The 18,183-nt window shown below is 37.9% G+C and overlaps 1 protein-coding gene across 1 annotated transcript; it reads left to right on the top strand.

Moving 5' to 3' along the window:
* Nucleotides 1–285: 285 nt before the first annotated feature.
* plxdc2a (plexin domain containing 2a) lies at nt 286–14,723 on the top strand (the record flags this gene model as incomplete). The annotated part of the gene is made up of 13 exons (XM_079819635.1): nt 286–373; nt 3,051–3,262; nt 3,345–3,482; nt 3,590–3,659; nt 5,941–6,063; nt 7,046–7,164; nt 7,257–7,356; nt 10,232–10,327; nt 10,511–10,592; nt 10,679–10,739; nt 10,825–11,011; nt 13,992–14,152; nt 14,496–14,723. The coding sequence occupies 13 exons, from the start codon at nt 286–288 to the stop codon at nt 14,721–14,723; spliced, it is 1,665 nt and encodes a 554-aa protein (XP_079675761.1).
* Nucleotides 14,724–18,183: the final 3,460 nt, after the last annotated feature.

The raw sequence follows: 18,183 nt of genomic DNA, 5'->3' as shown, positions 1-18,183 counted from the left end.
CGTACAATTTTAATCACAGTTATTAGGCTACTACTGTAGGCTACTGTTGAGGAACCGTTCATTATATTTGTCCATTGACCGTGGTGGCAAATATTACAGTTGTATTTAAAAAACTTAAAGTAGCCTGTGTAATGAACCCCACATACACACTTCACGTCACAGTCTCGCGTGGGCGTGCTCGGAGCTGAACGTGCCGGATTATGCGCGTGCTCGCGTGCACCTCAACATCTAACTTGGCTTCTCACTCGATATTAATGTGCAAAGACTATTTAAATGTAGTTGGTTATGGCACTACTGGCAAGACCACATATATTCTTAGGAATTTTTGCAGTTATTCAGGTTAAATTTACCTTTCAGGAATTGCCATCCAGTGGTAAGTCATTCATTTATTTTCAATGTTTTCGTTTAGTTGTATGAAATACAGAATAAGAGTTGCATAATGTAATTCAGAATTTAAAAATGATATTTTCACTTCACGTAAACTGGTAAAATTATATATTTAAAAAAAAATATTATTAATTATCTATGCTTAACTCACAAGTTTTGCTTTTTTAACTCACTGGCAAACTAGAAATATTAATTTTCATGTGTTCAAACTGCACTGAAAATATTTTTCTGTGGCTTTTAATACTGCTTTTTAAGGCCTCTGCTTGTATTACTGGGTTCAGGGTTTTATTGTATGTTACAGCTCAATTTGTAGCATTTTTGATCAATGTGTGTCTTTAAATGTGCTTTAAAAATAAATTATTTTAAATTTAATTGAAACGTTCAGTACATTGTATTCATAATTCTATTAATAAAAAATAAAACATTTAGCCTGAAAGATAAAAAGTAAATATCTGTAAAGTATCTCCATACAGACCACCTACTTTGTTTAGCTACATAAAAAAATATAGATAAAAATGAATTGGATTTTCAATGTATTTTTGAGATCCAAAAATGGCCTGGTTTCACAAACAGGGTTTAGATTAAGCCAGGATTGGGCCTTAGTTAAATTAGGACATTTAAGTAACATTTATAAATGTGCATTAGAAGAAGAAAAAAAACATTACTGGTGTGCATCTAGAGACAAAACAATAGTACGGACATATTTTAAGATATGTAAGTGCAAGTTGCTTTCAGTTAAAAAAAACATGCAGCTTAAGCCTTGTCTGTGCAACCAGGGGTAAAAGAGTAATATTACCTGGCTTAGTCATTAAGCAGTGCAATTGTTAATAATAATTTATCTTTTTACCATCATATCTTTTACTTAGCAAGTAGCTTCCCATGCAGACCATTTTTGGCACATGCCATCTCACTGTAATCTGCGATCTCTGTCAGGATGTTCAAAATAACTGTGATAGACCAGAGGGCATGTCACAATGCCACACAGGAAAATAACACACCGTTGTGCTCGAGGTGCAGGATTTCATCAGGAAGCATTTACTGAATGATATTCTGACATTAATACATGTATAGAAATAATGTTGGCAGAATTCAAATGAGAAGGACACAGGCAAGAACTGTGTGTTACCCCAGTCAAAACACTGCCCTGCCCTCACACTCCCCCTGTCCAGCACTATGAGGAATTCTGAGCATGTTTCACCCTCTCCTGTGAAAGAAGTACTTTGGACACACTCCTGTCACTGCAGGATGTGAGGAACTGTGTTTATTTGCATTACGAGCCGTTTGCATCCATAGAGTCCCACAGCTGCTATCCCTCTGGGGTTCTTCATTTATGGGTCACACTCAGGGCCTTCAGGTCAAAAATGACCCGGAGGGCGGGATTAAGATAAAAAAAGATTTGAGTAAAATTAATGAAATATATTTTTGTTCAATAATATTTTCTCTTTTCTTTTTTGGTGTTTTGAGATAATTTTATGATTAATAATTAATATTTATGCAATAATGATGACCCATTTTTTCCCATTGAATATAATAAAAATAATAAAAAAAAATTTTTTTAATTAAAGCTGTATTTCATTTTAGAGTAAAGCCTAGGCCTCATGAAAGCAATTTTTTTAAATGAGATCGGTTTCATCCGGTGGACACATTGAGCATTTTTATCACACAATAGCACATTTTTACCACTATAGTGGATCTTGCATTTTATAAAAAACTAAAAAATCGTAGCTTCATCGGAATGGTCCGAACATGGTGACTTTATTGGTACTTGGTATATGAACACCCCAAAAAAATTGGGGACAGGATTTGAAAAGTCTAAGTGGTCGTAAAAAAAAAAAAAGTCACTCAGGACCTTCGGGTCAAAAATGACCCCCATAGGAAATTAATGGGAAATTAGTTTTTTTCTGCATACAATCTACAAATCAGCCAGGATACAGAAAAAAGGACTCAACAGTGAAGGGGGAAATCTCTAAAACATCAAGAGTGCAAAACAGACAAAAAAAAAAAAAAAAAAAAAAACCTCACATACACTTATACACACAAAAACACACACACACACACACACACACACAAATTAACGCGTGCCATTCCAAAAGCTAATTGTGTTTTTGTGTGTGTGTGTGAGTTTTTTTGTCTTTTTTGCACTCTTGATGTTTTAGAGATTTCCCCCTTCACTGTTGAGTCCTTTATTTCTGCATCCTGGCTGATTTGTAGATTGTATGCACAAAAAAACTCTGTATTTTCATATTTTTGCCAATTTCCCATTCATTTCCTATGGGGGTCATTTTTGACTCAAAGACCCTGAGTGTGACTATTTTTTTTACGACCACTTAGACTTTTCAAATCCTGTCCCAAAATCCTGTTTTTTTGTGTGTTCATATACCAAGTACCAATAAAGTCACCAAGTTTCGGACCATTCCGATGAAGCTACAATTTTTAACATTAAAAGAAAAAAGAAAAAAAACAAGATTCGGGTCAGAAATGACCGAAGACCCCCAGAGGGTTAATGTTGCATTCTTATCAAAACAGCTGAAAGTATGTTATCTTCTGTTTTGTGTGAAATTAATTTTGATAGAGAGCAATTCACATGCATGTAGTTTATTAATGAATCGCTTTGCAAAGCAGCTGCAGCATGTAAAATGGTGTGAATAATCTTAATTCATCAGGTGTCTCTGACTTCACCTTTGAGAGGCTCTCCAAGCAACAGAGTGCTGGTGTACACCTCAAGCTTTACAATAAAAGATGGAGGAGATGGGCGCTCTCATCCAAACCTGTGGATGAAATCAGTCTGGAGCGCTACGAAGAGCATGGCAAAGTAGATTCAGAGCGCTTTCCTGAAGTTGTGACAAATGAAAGTCATGACAACTTATCCATTAAGGTGAACATCCAGGAATATACTCATTTCATATATTTACCTTCTCATATACGCATCTGAGATAACATGTCTGTTTGTTCATCAGAGAGATATGGATCATGTCTACTACACATCCAAATTCTATGGGCCAGACATTGCAGGCAAGGATTTGTGGGTAAATATTGAGCAAATGAACATGGGAAGAGTTCATGAAATTCTCATCAACACACATCGACAAACTTTGGTACGTCAGCTGCAAAGTTTTCTTAAAGGTAATTTTTGTAACTGTTACTCATTTCTGTGCGCATAATGAAATTTAGTTGAGTTGTTTTTGTTTGTTTGTTTTTGTAGAGAGTGAATCTGTCCTTCGATTTCCCTTTCTACGGACATTCATTAAGGGAAATACATGTAGCGACAGGGGGTAAGTGCAAAACAAGAGATTTATATTTTATTTTTACAAATATATTTTAATTTAACTTTGTAATATTAGATACATATCTATAATCTTATAAAATCTAATCCCAAACTTCTGATACACACTATACACTACTACAACTGTTAGTGGTGTTATAACAAAGTGGAAGCAATTGGGAACAACAGCAACTCAGCCACGAAGTGATAGACCACGTAAAATCACAGAGCGGGGTCAGCGCATGCTGAGGGTCACAGTGTGCAGAAGTCGACAACTTCCTGCAGAGTCAATAGCTCCAGACCTCCAAACTTCTGTGGCCTTCAGATGAGCTCAAGAACAGTGTGTAGAGCTTCATGGAATGGGTTTCCATGGCTGAGCAGCTCATCCAAGCCTTACATCACCAAGTGCAATGCAAAGCGTGGGATGCAGTGGGGTAAAGCACGCCGCCATTGGACTCTAGAGCAGTGAGACGGGTTCTCTGGAGTGACCAATCACGCTTCTCTGTCTGGCAATCCAATGGACGAGTCTGGGTTTGGCGGTTGCCAGGAGAACAGTACTTGCCTGACAGCATTGTGCCAAGTGTAAAGTTTGGTGGAGGGGGGATTATGGCGTGGGGTTGTTTTTCAGGGGTTGGGCATGGCCCCTTAGTTCCAGTGAAATGAACTTTTAATGCTTCAGCATACCAAGACATTTTGGACAATTTCATGCTCCCAACTTTGTGGGAACAGTTTGGGGATGGGCCCTTCCTGTTCCAACATCACTGCACTTCAGTGCACAAAGCGTCGCTCCATAAAGACATGGATGAGCGAGTTTGGTGTGGAGGAACTTGACTGGCCTGCACAGAGTCCTGACCGCAACCTGATAGAACACCTTTGGGATGAATTAGCGCGGAGACTGAGAGCCAGGCCTTCTCGTCCAACATCAGTGCCTGACCTCACAAATGCGCTTCTAGAAGAATGGTCAAAGATTCCCATAAACACACTCCTAAACCTTGTGGAAAGCCTTCCCAGAAGAGCTGAAGCTGTTTTAGCGATGGATGGATGGATGGATGGATGGATGGATGGATGGATGGATGGATGGATGGATGGATGGATGGATGGATGGATGGATGGATGGATGGATGGATGGATGGATGGATGGATGGATGGATGGATGGATGGATGGATGGATGGATGGATGGATGGATGGATGGATGGATGGATGGATGGATGGATGGATGGATGGATGGATGGATGGATGGATGGATGGATGGATGGATGGATGGATGGATGGATGGATGGATGGATGGATGGATGGATGGATGGATGGATGGATGGATGGATGGATGGATGGATGGATGGATGGATGGATGGATGGATGGATGGATGGATGGATGGATGGATGGATGGATGGATGGATGGATGGATGGATGGATGGATGGATGGATGGATGGATGGATGGATGGATGGATGGATGGATGGATGGATGGATGGATGGATGGATGGATGGATGGATGGATGGATGGATGGATGGATGGATGGATGGATGGATGGATGGATGGATGGATGGATGGATGGATGGATGGATGGATGGATGGATGGATGGATGGATGGATGGATGGATGGATGGATGGATGGATGGATGGATGGATGGATGGATGGATGGATGGATGGATGGATGGATGGATGGATGGATGGATGGATGGATGGATGGATGGATGGATGGATGGATGGATGGATGGATGGATGGATGGATGGATGGATGGATGGATGGATGGATGGATGGATGGATGGATGGATGGATGGATGGATGGATGGATGGATGGATGGATGTTAATTTTAAGTTTATGCTCATAGAGGCTGCATTTATTTAATAAAAAATACAGTAAAACAATATTATGCACTATAATGTTTTAATATGTTTTTAAATGTAATTTATTGTGATGGCAAAGCTGTATTTTCAGCATCATTACTCCAGTCTTCAGTGTCACATGATCCTCCAGAAATCATTCTAATATGATGATCTGGTGCTCGAGAAACATTTATTATTATCAATAATGAAAACAGTTGTGCTACTTAATATTTTGGAGGAAACCATGATACATTTTTTTCAGGATTCTTTGTTGAATAGAAAGTTTAAACGCAGCGTTTATTTGAAATGGAAATCTTTTGTAACATTATAAATGTCTTTACTGTCACTTTTGATGAATCCTTGCAGAATGAAAGTATTACTTTCTTTTAAAAAAAAATCTTATTGACCCCAAACGTTTAGATTCTAGTATATATTTTATATGCATTTCATTTCTTTTCAGGTTTCATCTACACTGGAGATGTTATCCACAAAATGCTGACTGCTACTCAGTACATCGCTCCTCTCATGGCTAATTTTGACCTCAGCATCTCACAGAACTCAACAGTCATGTACTGTGATAATGGTAAAATGGAACAGACAATTTTTTAAGTGTTCTGCATTTGCGTTGATGAATGTGTTATAGTTAAAGGGTTAGTTCACCCAAAAATGAAAATTCTGTCATTAATTACTCACCCTCATGTCGTTCGACACCCGTAAGACCTCCGTTCATATTCGGAACACAAGTGAAGATATTTTTGTTGAAAGCTGATGCTGAGAAAGGCTTCAGATAGGCCTCCATTGGCATTCAGTACACTTATACTCCCAAGACGCATAAAAGGCACTTAAAACATCGTTACAAAGTCCATCTCACCACAGTGACTCTACAATAATTTTACAATGCAACGACAATAGTTTTTGTGCACAAAAAAAAAAATCAAAATAACACCTTTATCCAACTTGTTCTTGTCTTCCGCGTGTGCCTCCACGACGCATGCGCGAGAATATGACGTAGCGCCGGGGTTCGGGAATCCATGAAATGCACACTTTAGTCCGATTTTGAGAACTACGCCGAGACCTAAAGCACGATCAATGTAGAATTCAACAGCTTAGACACGCGCGTCTTCCTCTGCTTGTAAACAAATCGCTTCTGGGTCATCTGTCCGAACGCCGGATCTGCGTCATATTCTCGCGCATGTGTCGTGGAGGCACACACTGAAGACAATAACAAGCTGGATAAAGGTGTTATTTAGATTTTTTTTTTGCACACAAAAACTGTCGTCGTCGCATCGTTAAATTATTGTAGAACCACTGTGGTGAGATGAACTTTGTAACGACGTTTTAAGTGCCTTTTATGCGTCTTGGGAGTGTAAATGTACTGAATGCCAATGGAGGCCTTTCAGAGCCATCAGCTTTCAACAAAAATATCTTCATTTGTGTTCCGAATATGAACGGAGGTCTTACGGGTGTCGAACGACATGAGGGTGAGTAATTAATGACAGAATTTTCATTTTTGGGTGAACTAACCCTTTAAAAGGCTGTATTTTAATCTACTTTCTTTCTGTTAGGCACAGCTCTTGTTGTGCAGTGGGACCATGTGTATCTCCAGGGAGCTTCTCATCTCGACAGTTTCACCTTCCAGGCAGCTTTATACAGCGATGGAAGAATCACCTTTGCATATAAAGAGGTGGATTTTTTAAGATTCTTCTTGGTTTTTACATGAAGCTGTAGTGGTGTAGATGATGCCATGTTTGATTGTCGGCTTTTATCTGCTCTTAGGTTCCCATTGACATCAGTAAGATCAGCTCAGTGGATCATCCTGTGAAAGTCGGGCTCTCTGATGCATTTGTGGTTCTTCATAAAATCGAACAGCTTCCCAGTAAGTAACTCTTCTTGAATGGGAAAATAATAATACTACTTTTTTCATACATTTTTTAAATTGACCTGCCTTCACCCGTTTTATTTCAGTATTGTTTATATACGATCACTGTATTTATTAATATTTTGAATGAGCTTTTATTTTTTTATTTTCAGTTTTTATTTGAATCGTATTAATTGTATGTTCTTTTGTCATTCCTGCTGTATCAGTAGCCAATGAGCTTACGGCTCAACCTTCAAACACTTGGTTAGCGTTTTCCTTAGCAGTGCAGTGTGTTTTTAGAAACCCTCCACCTCCCCAGCTCCACCTGTATAGATCTGCTACGGGTAGATTATGTACGCTCTTTTGTACAGCATCAGCATGTCTTACTTGCTCACAGCAGCAGCGTAGCAGATCTATTCCGCCAAGACCAAACAAATGAACTCTTTTCCCCGCCATTGACATACATTTCTGTCATTTATGAGAAAATGCTGCCCAGCCACTACTGGAAATTTCCGGCTTTCCGTGTTTTCAATTTTATACAGTAGGGGGCGCTATGACACACCTTCTGAAAGAGTACTGAATCTCCTAATCAAAAGACATGTGAAAAAGAAGCAGAAACGAGCAATAGCATATGTAAGCAGATTAATATTTGAAATAACAGCATATAAATCAAAACTGACTAATGTTACAGAAAGCAATGTCGACCTAGGACGAGCTATAGGACTGTGAAGCTTTGGAGGTGCTGATGGACTCCCTCTACTCCATCTATGTTCTGATCATCGTTCTGAATCTGATCTTGATGTCTTTTTGCTTAAAGGGATAGTTCACCCAAAAATGAAAATTTGATGTTTATCTGCTTACCTGATATAGGTGACTTTGTTTCTTTAGTAGAACACAAATGAAAATGTTTAACCCATTGCAGTCTGTCAGTCGTATAATGCATCTGAATGGTACCAAAATCTATGAGAGTAAAAAAACACGCTCAGACAAATCCAAATTAAACACTGCGACTCGTAACGACACATTGATGTCTTAAGACACGAAACGATCGGTTTGTGCGAGAAAAAAAAAAAAAGTATTTATATCATTTTTATATAGGGCTGCACAATTAATCGAAACGCGATTATGAAAGTGCAAAGGGTGCGATTTTAATTAAATAAATAAATAAATGCCCATCAGGAATTAACGCTGCTCCATCTGAAAGCACTGCGAGTTTGAGCAACATGTGTCAAACATCTTCACAAACTAGTAATGCGAAGTGTTCATAAACCTGTTGTCCAACCAAATACAACGTTTAATAACAGGTTTTAACTCACTTCATACAGTCAGTCGAGCTGATGTGGCTTCTTATCACAGAATGTCAAACAGCACTGAAAACTTTTATTATTATGAAAATACCCGAGAAGGCTTGAAGAACTCAAATAACCCATATCTTGTCGCAGAAGTATTATCTTCATGTTTAATCAGTCAAAGCATTTTTATCTTCATTTTATTCAGCCTGCAGCATGAGCTTCACATTAGGGATTTCCCATAGGGATTTCCTGAAAACAACTATTACTTCTTCTGAGGCAAATAAGGCATTTCTGAGGCGTTTCTGCTCTACAGTATGAATGAAACTTTTGGGTAGAAAATAAGAAAAATAATACTTCTCTCTAAATAAATTTATATGACAATCCATATGTTTTTCTTCAATGTACAGGAGTTTTAATCCCCACAGTGGATGCATAAGAGGCTCATATTTCATATTAAAGACATAGACTTTAAGAAATTGATATCACAGATAAAAAGCACAGATTTGTATAATAATAATTGTTTTTTACAATAACTCCTTAGACCTTTCTAATGATTTTTAGTCATAGGCTGTCTGCATACTAACAGGTAACCCATCATTTTTAGTTTTCTGTAAAATATAATAATTATTATTATACTGTTATATTTATTATTAAATGCTCTATTTAAATTTTTTAATAATGAATGTTATTGTAATAGTAATATTTATTTATTTTTTAGCAATAATTATAATCATAATAATTATTATTAGTCATAATATATAAACACAAAATGTTATATACACACACTTGTCATTTGTAAAAAATATTAATAAATCGCAATCGCCAATTTAAACAGAATAAGCGCAATTAGCCATCTTCCCCAAATCGTGCAGCCCTATTTTTATATAATTACCTCTAATACACCACTATGCCCAACAGCCTTGAGCGCGCGATCATTATCGGCTTGCTTAAACTACACCAGATCGTGTAGAGACCTCACACACCGCTCAAGGCTGTTGGACATAGTGGTGTATTAAAGGTAAAAAATTATACGCAATGGTTGGAGTTAAAAATCTTCATTTGTGTTCCACTGAAGAAACAAAGTCACCTATCTTGGATGCCCTGGAGGGTAAGCAGATAAACATAATATTTCAATTTTTGGGTGATCTCTCCCTTTAATATGTTGCTTTTTTTTATGAAACTTTCAAATGCTGAAAAAAAAAATGCATTAAGCTAAAACGTTTTTTTTTTTTTTTAAGCAGAGGCTCTATTCTTTCTTTTGATATATTGCATGTTCAGATATTCATGCAACTAATATTCTAGGAGCCATGAAAATGATCAAAAATGCTGGCCGTAGCTTTTTTTAATAACGCTGGCAGGGAAAGAGTTAACATTGTCATATCCATAACCACGCCAAACACTCAGAGAGTTGTCATGACAGAAATGAACCAACATAAATATAAATAAATACTGTAACAAATGCATTGCTCATTGTACTAATTTGACCTGTAGTGTTAGCAAGTTATTTATGTAATATGTACATTTTATTTCCAATAATGTTTTTTTTAATAGTTTTAGTTAAGACTGGCCTTCCATTCTCTTGTTTTTTTTTTTCATGACAGATGTTAGAAGGAGAACAATATATGAATATCATCGGGTAGAGCTCCTAAAACCCAAGATCCTGACCGCCACTGCTGTTGAGATGCTTCCTCTACCGAGTGAGTCTGAACTGCTGACAGAACTAGATTCAGACTGAATACATTTCATCCACGGTGCTTAGAAATTTGAGTATTTTAGACCAATTGCACGTTTGACTTCAGTATATTTAATCACATATTGTGAGAAAAGTAGTACCCACATCTTTCACGTCTTTGTTAACATGTTGCTCCTCCTGCCGTCAGCCTGCCTTCAGTTCTCCAGCTGTGAGACGTGTGTTACGGCTCAGATCGGTTTCAACTGTAGCTGGTGTGGTCGCCTACAGAGGTAAACACATGGTTCACTTGTATTTTTAATATGCCAGATAGAAAATGTGCAGTGTGCTTCAGCTGCAAAAAATATTTCTTCTGCAGATGTTCCAATGGTTTTGACCAGTATCGACAGGACTGGGTTGACAGTGGGTGCTTTAAAGAGGTGATTTCCTTCACAGTCTTGAGTCGATCCTCTTTTACAGTCCACCATTTTCCATTTTATTGACTTGTTGTGGATGTATTTTAAGATAAAGAACCAGAGCTGTGACAGAAAACAGCCCTTCATTAGAAGCAGCACTCCAGCGGTGCAGACAGGAGTAACGGCAGGATCTACTACAACAACAACATCGACCACGCCAGCCTCCTCGCTCACCACCAAAATCACCAGCACACCCGCATTCATAAGAAACCTTCCTACCAGCTTCCTCACTGATGGTATGTAGATACGTCCTGCAGATCATCGAGATGTTTAACTGTGTGCAAATGAGGTCTCCAAATGAGACCAATTACAAGAGCTCTAAAAAAACAAGAAATATCAACACCTGCACAGCTTCTTCCTTCAGGCTATAACCCTTTTCAACATGCCACTTAATCCAAAATGCAAAATTGACCTTTCATATACAGAACAAAACTTCCAGCACTGTCTGTATCACATTAATAAACTTTTGGTTTCTGTGCTGCATTTTACGTTGAAGTTCCTGAAGCCAACAAAGCTGCTTAAATAGTTTCCCCAAAAATGAAATGATGTCAAATTCTTTCATCATTTGCTGCATGTATTTTGAATTCCCCTGTTATGTTATGTTAGTTCTTTGTAACATGGTGCAAGAAGCTTCTGAAAGGCACAGTTTACACCCAAATGAATCATTTACTCACCCTAATATCTTTCGAGATCTATATGACTTTCTTCTGTGGAATTGTCACAAGTCTAGTCTGTCTCGTTTGTGTTTTTGCGTTTGTCACGTGTTCATTTGCTCAGTTTGCCCGCCACTCATGGTTTAACTCCCTGGTTAGTCTAGTTCTGTTCAGCTGTGTTTAGTTATCTTCATCTGTATCACCTGTGCCCTTCGTTTACTCAGTCATCTGTGTTTGTATTTAAGTGTTCCTCTTTGTTCACTCACTCCTTGTCTGGTCACCGTTGTGCATTGTGTTTGTACCTGCCTGTATTTAGTAACCTTCTTCAGTAAACTTAGTTTGAGTCACATATTTGCCTGTCCTTGCCTTCCTGCCTGAGTGACTGTAACAGGAATATGAAGATATTTTGAAGAAAGATTTTTTGTGTATTGAGGGGAAAAAAAACCTCATTCAGGTTTTGTAATGACATTAGGGTGATTAACATTGTGCATTGTTCAGATTCACTACCCTTTCGTTATGTTCGGGATGAAAACACTATTTTTTTTAAATCCAGGATTTTTACTCTTTTATTGCCAAGTTCATAAATGATGTCACTGATTTTGGGAAAAAACACACAAAATGACTATTTTCAATATCAAAAGTGATTGTGGACTGGATTTTTTTTAACCTTGGGGATATCAACGATTAGAAACAACATTGGCTTTGATGCATTGTTCGTTTTTGTGCAGCATCAGATTTTTCTTTTTCTTCATCATTCATATGCTGTTATACTCACCAGAAAAAGCCACGAACAGTAAATAAAAAAAATTACAGTAGTAGTTTTGATCAGGACTGAGGTTGATTAACAGATTTATGCAAAACAATTTGGAAAAAATATTTATCTGATACATTTTTACAGCAGTTTAATTTAGTGGATGTTTTCATCCCGAACATAACAAAAGGGAAGTGAATTTGCAGACAGGGTATTGTTGAGTTTTTCAAAGCATTTTCCCAAAATATGTGTCAAAATCAAGCGGCAACCTCCCTCAGTTTCTCTTGAAGCCAATACGGAAGTGACTTAAACTGCAATTCATCGACTGGCCACAAGAGACAGACTCCAGAAGGAGCAGAATCTCATTGAGCTCCATGTTAACATGCCCGACTTGTTTAAACACATGTTTACAGTCTGGTACAAATTGTGGTTTTGGTCTATATGGCAAATTTTGCCCTTCATGACGACTGTGAGGGGGTGAATTTTTTTTAACTCATTCGTTTACATTATATAAAGCCTTAAAGTTCTGCATAATTAAGGGCGTGGCCACTTTGACTGACAGGTGGATTGCCGTTTATCTGCTGTTGGTTAGTCATCACGTCACCTCAGCTCCGCCCACGTCCCGCCTCTTTGCCCATTTTCTGTTATCCAGGAGTGACGCATGATGACGCGCTGCCAAGATGGCGACCCTACTTTACGCTTCAAAACTGCTCTTCAGAATCCTATGGGTGACGTCACGGACACTATGTCCATATTTTTTTACAGTCTGTGGTCAAAATAAGATTTGTCATCAAAAATCATTCCATTTGCTGAAACACAGAGAAAGTTGTGGCCAAATTAAGACTCAACAGCACCCCATAGTAGACCAAACCGGCCCCAGCATAACATAAGGGTTAAGGGTTTGCTTACCTCGGGTCTTTAGTGACCTGGGACGTCATTCACTACCTTCCTTTTTTAAAGTTAGATATCAACCTTCTTAGTATTCCTCAATCAATTCATTATAAACAATATAACAAGAAAAAAATAATACAAATATAAAAAAGAATGACCGTTTTCCCATTCATTTTTTGTAAAAAAAATTGTATAGGGTCTCTAATGACCCGAGGTGTGTAAGTATATTTTTTCTGCACAATAACTGAATCTTTGATGACTGAATAAGTGTAACTCACCTTTATTCCACAAGATGGCAATGTCTGATACACAATGATGAAGTGACGATTCACTCATAGTTACCGCAGGCAGAAAACAAAAGAATAGGAAGAATCATCAGGAAAAACTCGCAGAGCAAGAGCAAGTGCTGAACGCAGTCAAATATTAGTGTCACTGTCACTTGATGCTGGATCTGGTGACGAAGCTGTGTTTGAAGATGTTGAAAGTTATAGTTTTGAGAATGTTTGAGATCGCGATTATGAGCCAGATGCTGAATGTACTCTGGCGAGGACAGTGATGATGATGGTATAAAACATCTGCTCAAACTGAACCCTTCCCAGCTCCAAAAGTTAACAAAATATGCTCTATTTGATTCTTCTGTGATTGTTACTCTAATATCAGGAGAGTTTTACACCATCACGTCAGGTAGAGATCCATCCGTGTTAGATATAGATCCGGGTCGCTAAAGACCCAAATATGTAATAATGCTTGGCGAAACATGCATGCATTTAAAGGGTAAATGCAACCACTCAGATACCGCAGCAAAGCCCTGAACACCCTGACATTGTGGCATTTGGGCAAGTGCCACTCACGTTTCTTTTGGAAAATGTAAAAATGTAGTTGTAATTGTTCTTTACAAGTAAATCTCCTCTTCTCTTTCAGACTCTCAGATGGAAATTACAGAGAAACAGAGAGAGGAGCAGATGCAGACTGGTCTGCTCATTGGCATCCTCGTAACAATGGTCCTCATGGTGGTCGCCGTTTTGGCCACTATATACATGTACTACCATCCCACCTCCAGCGCCAGTCTCTTCTTCATCGAGGTGAGCTTTAAGTAACTAAAGCATATTCAGATCATGGAAATGTATGTTCTTTTGAACTTTCTATTCAAAAAATCCAGAACAAAAACCTGTTTTCAACATCAATAATAAGTCTAAACGTTTCTTGAGCAACAAATCAGCATATCAGAATGATTTCTGAAGGATCATGTGACACTGAAGAGCTATTTTAATATCTCAAAATATTACTGTTTTTATCATATTTTTGTCGAATAAATGTAGCCTTGAGAATAAGTGTGAGCTTTTGAATGGTAGTGTATGTGTATAAACCAAGCCTTCAAATTCAAATTATTTTTGAAAATGCTGTAATTTCGTTCTTGATATCTAGAGACGACCAACACACTGGCCTGCCATGAAATTTCGACGTGGCTCAGGACATCCGTCATATGCAGAGGTAGAGGCAATGGGACAAGACAAAGAAGGATTCATCATGGTGAACCCCAGAGACAGTTTTCTTGTGTCAGACAGGAGAGAGAGCTTGTTTCTGACGGACCAGAGGGACGGATTTATTGTAGCTGACCAAAGAGAACGTTTCCTCATCATGGAACGCCGCTGACGTCAATTCAGTGGTTTGTGAATTAGTTCCTCTGTTTTTGAGAGGAAGTTGCACAGGCTGCTGGGATAAATGTGGTTTTTGTTTGACCTTTTAGCATGGAGTGCCATGATTGTGAGAGATCTATTGCACCATCACACCAAAGTGCAATGTAAACAATGTGGACACATAAACGTTTTTCCAACCCAGTGACGCCAGTGGAATTGCAGTGCTCAGGAAAAACCTTTACATTTGAGCTTTTGATTTCTCCCTAAAGGAGCCCTTTCTTTACCAGGGTCTAATAATGTTCCTGGGATTTGCCCTTGGCGCCCCTCTTCAAACCAGATGGATCATCAAAGCCTGTGTATTGCAAACACCTCATAGAACTTTTCGTGTGAAGCAGGGAAGCCTGAAGGATGTTTTTCTGCAACATAAGTAATACCTTTGTAATCTTGTGTAACTGATTGCAATAAATCCAGATTCATGTGGATAACTCTGAAGTTGTTTTCAATAAGGTACAGTTGTAAAGAAGAATCCTTATTTTATTCAAATATTTTTGCAGCGCATCAAAGAAACACTGATATAATAAAACGATCAACCACAGACAACACATAACACTCTTAACCCTCTGGGGCTCTTTGGTCATTTCTGACCCGAATTTATTAAAATATGTTTTTTTAAAAATCGTAGCTTCATCGGAATGATCTGAAACTTGGTGACTTTATTGGTACTTGGTATATGAACACCCAAAAAAATTGGGGACAGGATTTGAAAAGTCTAAGTGGTCGTAAAAAAAATAGTCACACTCAGGACCTTCGGGTCAAAAATGAACCCCATAGGAAATGAATGGGAAATTGGCAAAAATATGAAAATACAGAGTATTTTGTGCATACAATTTACAAATCAGCCAGGATGCAGGAAAATAAAGGACTCAACAGTGAAGGGGTGAATCTCTAAAACATCAAGAGTGCGAAACAGACACAAAAAAACACACAAAAACACAATTAGCTTTTGGAATGGCACGTGTTAATTTGTGTGTGCGTGTGTTTTGTGTGTATAAGTGTGTGTTTTGTTTTTTTGTCTGTTTTGCACTCTTGATGTTTTAGAGATTTCCCCCTTCACTGTTGAGTCCTTTTTTTCTGTATCCTGGCTGATTTGTAGATTGTATGCACAAACAAAACAATTTCCCATTAATTTCCTATGGGGGTCATTTTTGACCCGAAGGTCCTGAGTGTGACTATATTTTTACGACCACTTAGACTTTTCAAATCCTGTACCCAATTTTTTTTGTGTGTTCATATACCAAGTACCAATAAAGTCACCAAGTTTCGGACCATTCCGATGAAGCCACGATTTTTATTTATTTTTTTATAAAACGCAAGATCCACTATAGTGGTAAAAATGTGCTATTGTGTGATAAAAATGCTCAATGTGTCCACCGGATGGCACAGATCTCATTAAAAAAAAATGGCTTTCATGAGGCCTAGGCTTGACTCTAAAATGAAATACAGCTTTAATTAAAACAAATATATATATAAATTTTTTATTATATTCAATGGTAATGAATGGGTCATAATTATTGCATAAATATTAATTATAAATCATAAAATTATCTCAAAACACCAAAAAAGAAAAAATATTATTGAACAAAAATATATTTAATTGATTTTACTCAAATCTTTTTTATCTTAATCCCGCCCTCCGGGTCATTTTTGACCCGAAGGTCCTGAGTGTGACCCATAAATGAAGAACCCCAGAGGGTTAATTAGGGATGGGACTGTATGAAGATTTCATATTACGATTATATTAACCAAAATTATCAATATTATCACGGTTTTGTTAAAATGAGATGAAAGTGTTCAAAAAGAACAAATGCACACACTAAAAACAATGAAAATCAACAAATAAAACAAGCAGCTCTATGCACTTTTTCAGTAGCAACGCATTATAACTCAGCGCACATCCATGTACATAACGGACGCATGCTCTCGTTTCATTCAAATCTGATTCAAAGAATCAGACGTCCGTGACGTCACCCACAGGATTCTGAAAAGCAGTGTTGAAGCGTAAAGTAGGGTCGAGCTTATGGAAGGCCAACAGGGCCAAAACGTGTGAAACGTAATTACATGTTTACGCGCCAGTTTCACATGTTTTGGCCCTGTTGACCTTCCATACGAGCTGGCCGTTGCCATCTTGGCAGCGCTTCATCGCACGTCACTCCTGGATAACAGAAAATGGGCAAAGAGGCGGGACGTGGGCGGAGCTGATGTGACGTGATGACTAACAGACAGCAGACAAACGGCTATCAGACAAACGGCTATAATTATGCAGAACTTTAAGGCTTTATATAATGTAAACGAATGAGTTCTAAAATAATTCACCCCCCTCACAGTTGTCATGAAGGGCAAAATTTGCCATATAGACCAAAACCACAATTTGTACCAGACTGTAAACATGTTTTTTTTCTGCTGTAAAGTTGGGCATTTTAACATGAGCTCAATGAGATTCTGCTCCTTCTGGAGTTTGTCTCTAGCGGCCAGTCGATGAATTGCAGTTTAGGTCACTTCTGAAACTGGGGGAGGTTGCCGCATGTTTTGTACACTGTACAAAATTGATTTATAAATGTGTAAGATTTAAAACATTCATCTCAATTCAATATGTCACTATAATTATTATGTGGTAAAAAAAATAAAGTAATAAGTGTACAATGAGTATCCATTATTATCCCTTAAAAGTCTTGTCTGAATTTGTTTGTTCGTCTTTGACTCAAAGCATTGCTGCAAACTTTTCTTTGCGGAAGCTTCACGTTCATTTCAAGTGAATGAGATAAAGTATTTAAACTCAAAACAACATTTTGTGTCCAATTATTTCCCAGACATAGTTTTGGTATTGAGGTCAAAGTCCACTTGCCTTGCTTTACAACAGCGGTCACAAAGATTTGAAGTGTTTTGCATGTTTTGCAGACAGGGTGACCATCCTCGATTAAGTTTCCGTCGGGATTTTTGTAAAAGCCAAATTATGTCCACACCTCACATTTGTTCCTCTTAGAAGGCTGAGAAACCTCAGGCAATGTCACTGCCTTCCGCCATTTCTTCTCGTTCAGAAAACACGCTGCGCCAGACTGATGCTGGCTGGACAGGATTTACCACAAGCTTTCAAAATCGCGATAATCAAACACGGTTTTAATGATAATTAAATTGTAAACGATAATACGTCAGTGCATTTTATCGTGAAACCAATAATCATCCCATCCCATCTCGTAATAATAAACATGCACATCCACGGTAATCTCATTAACATGCCTCAGTCCTCATAATATCTGCTTGCTTTGAAATATGCATTTTGATTTGTATATTTTATGTATTTATTTGTATATTTATAGATCTCTACAACTGACGATTTAAGTAAACGAACACCATAAAATTGTTCAGGTTATTTAAGTGGAACATAGAATCTGGCTACAAAAATAAAATGTACCACAATT

This window comes from Gobio gobio (genome assembly GCF_949357685.1).
Source record: "Gobio gobio genome assembly, chromosome: 6".
Taxonomy (NCBI): Eukaryota; Metazoa; Chordata; class Actinopteri; order Cypriniformes; family Gobionidae; genus Gobio; species Gobio gobio.
Note: the sequence above shows the minus strand (reverse complement) of the source record. Positions and strands in the feature narration are given on the sequence as shown.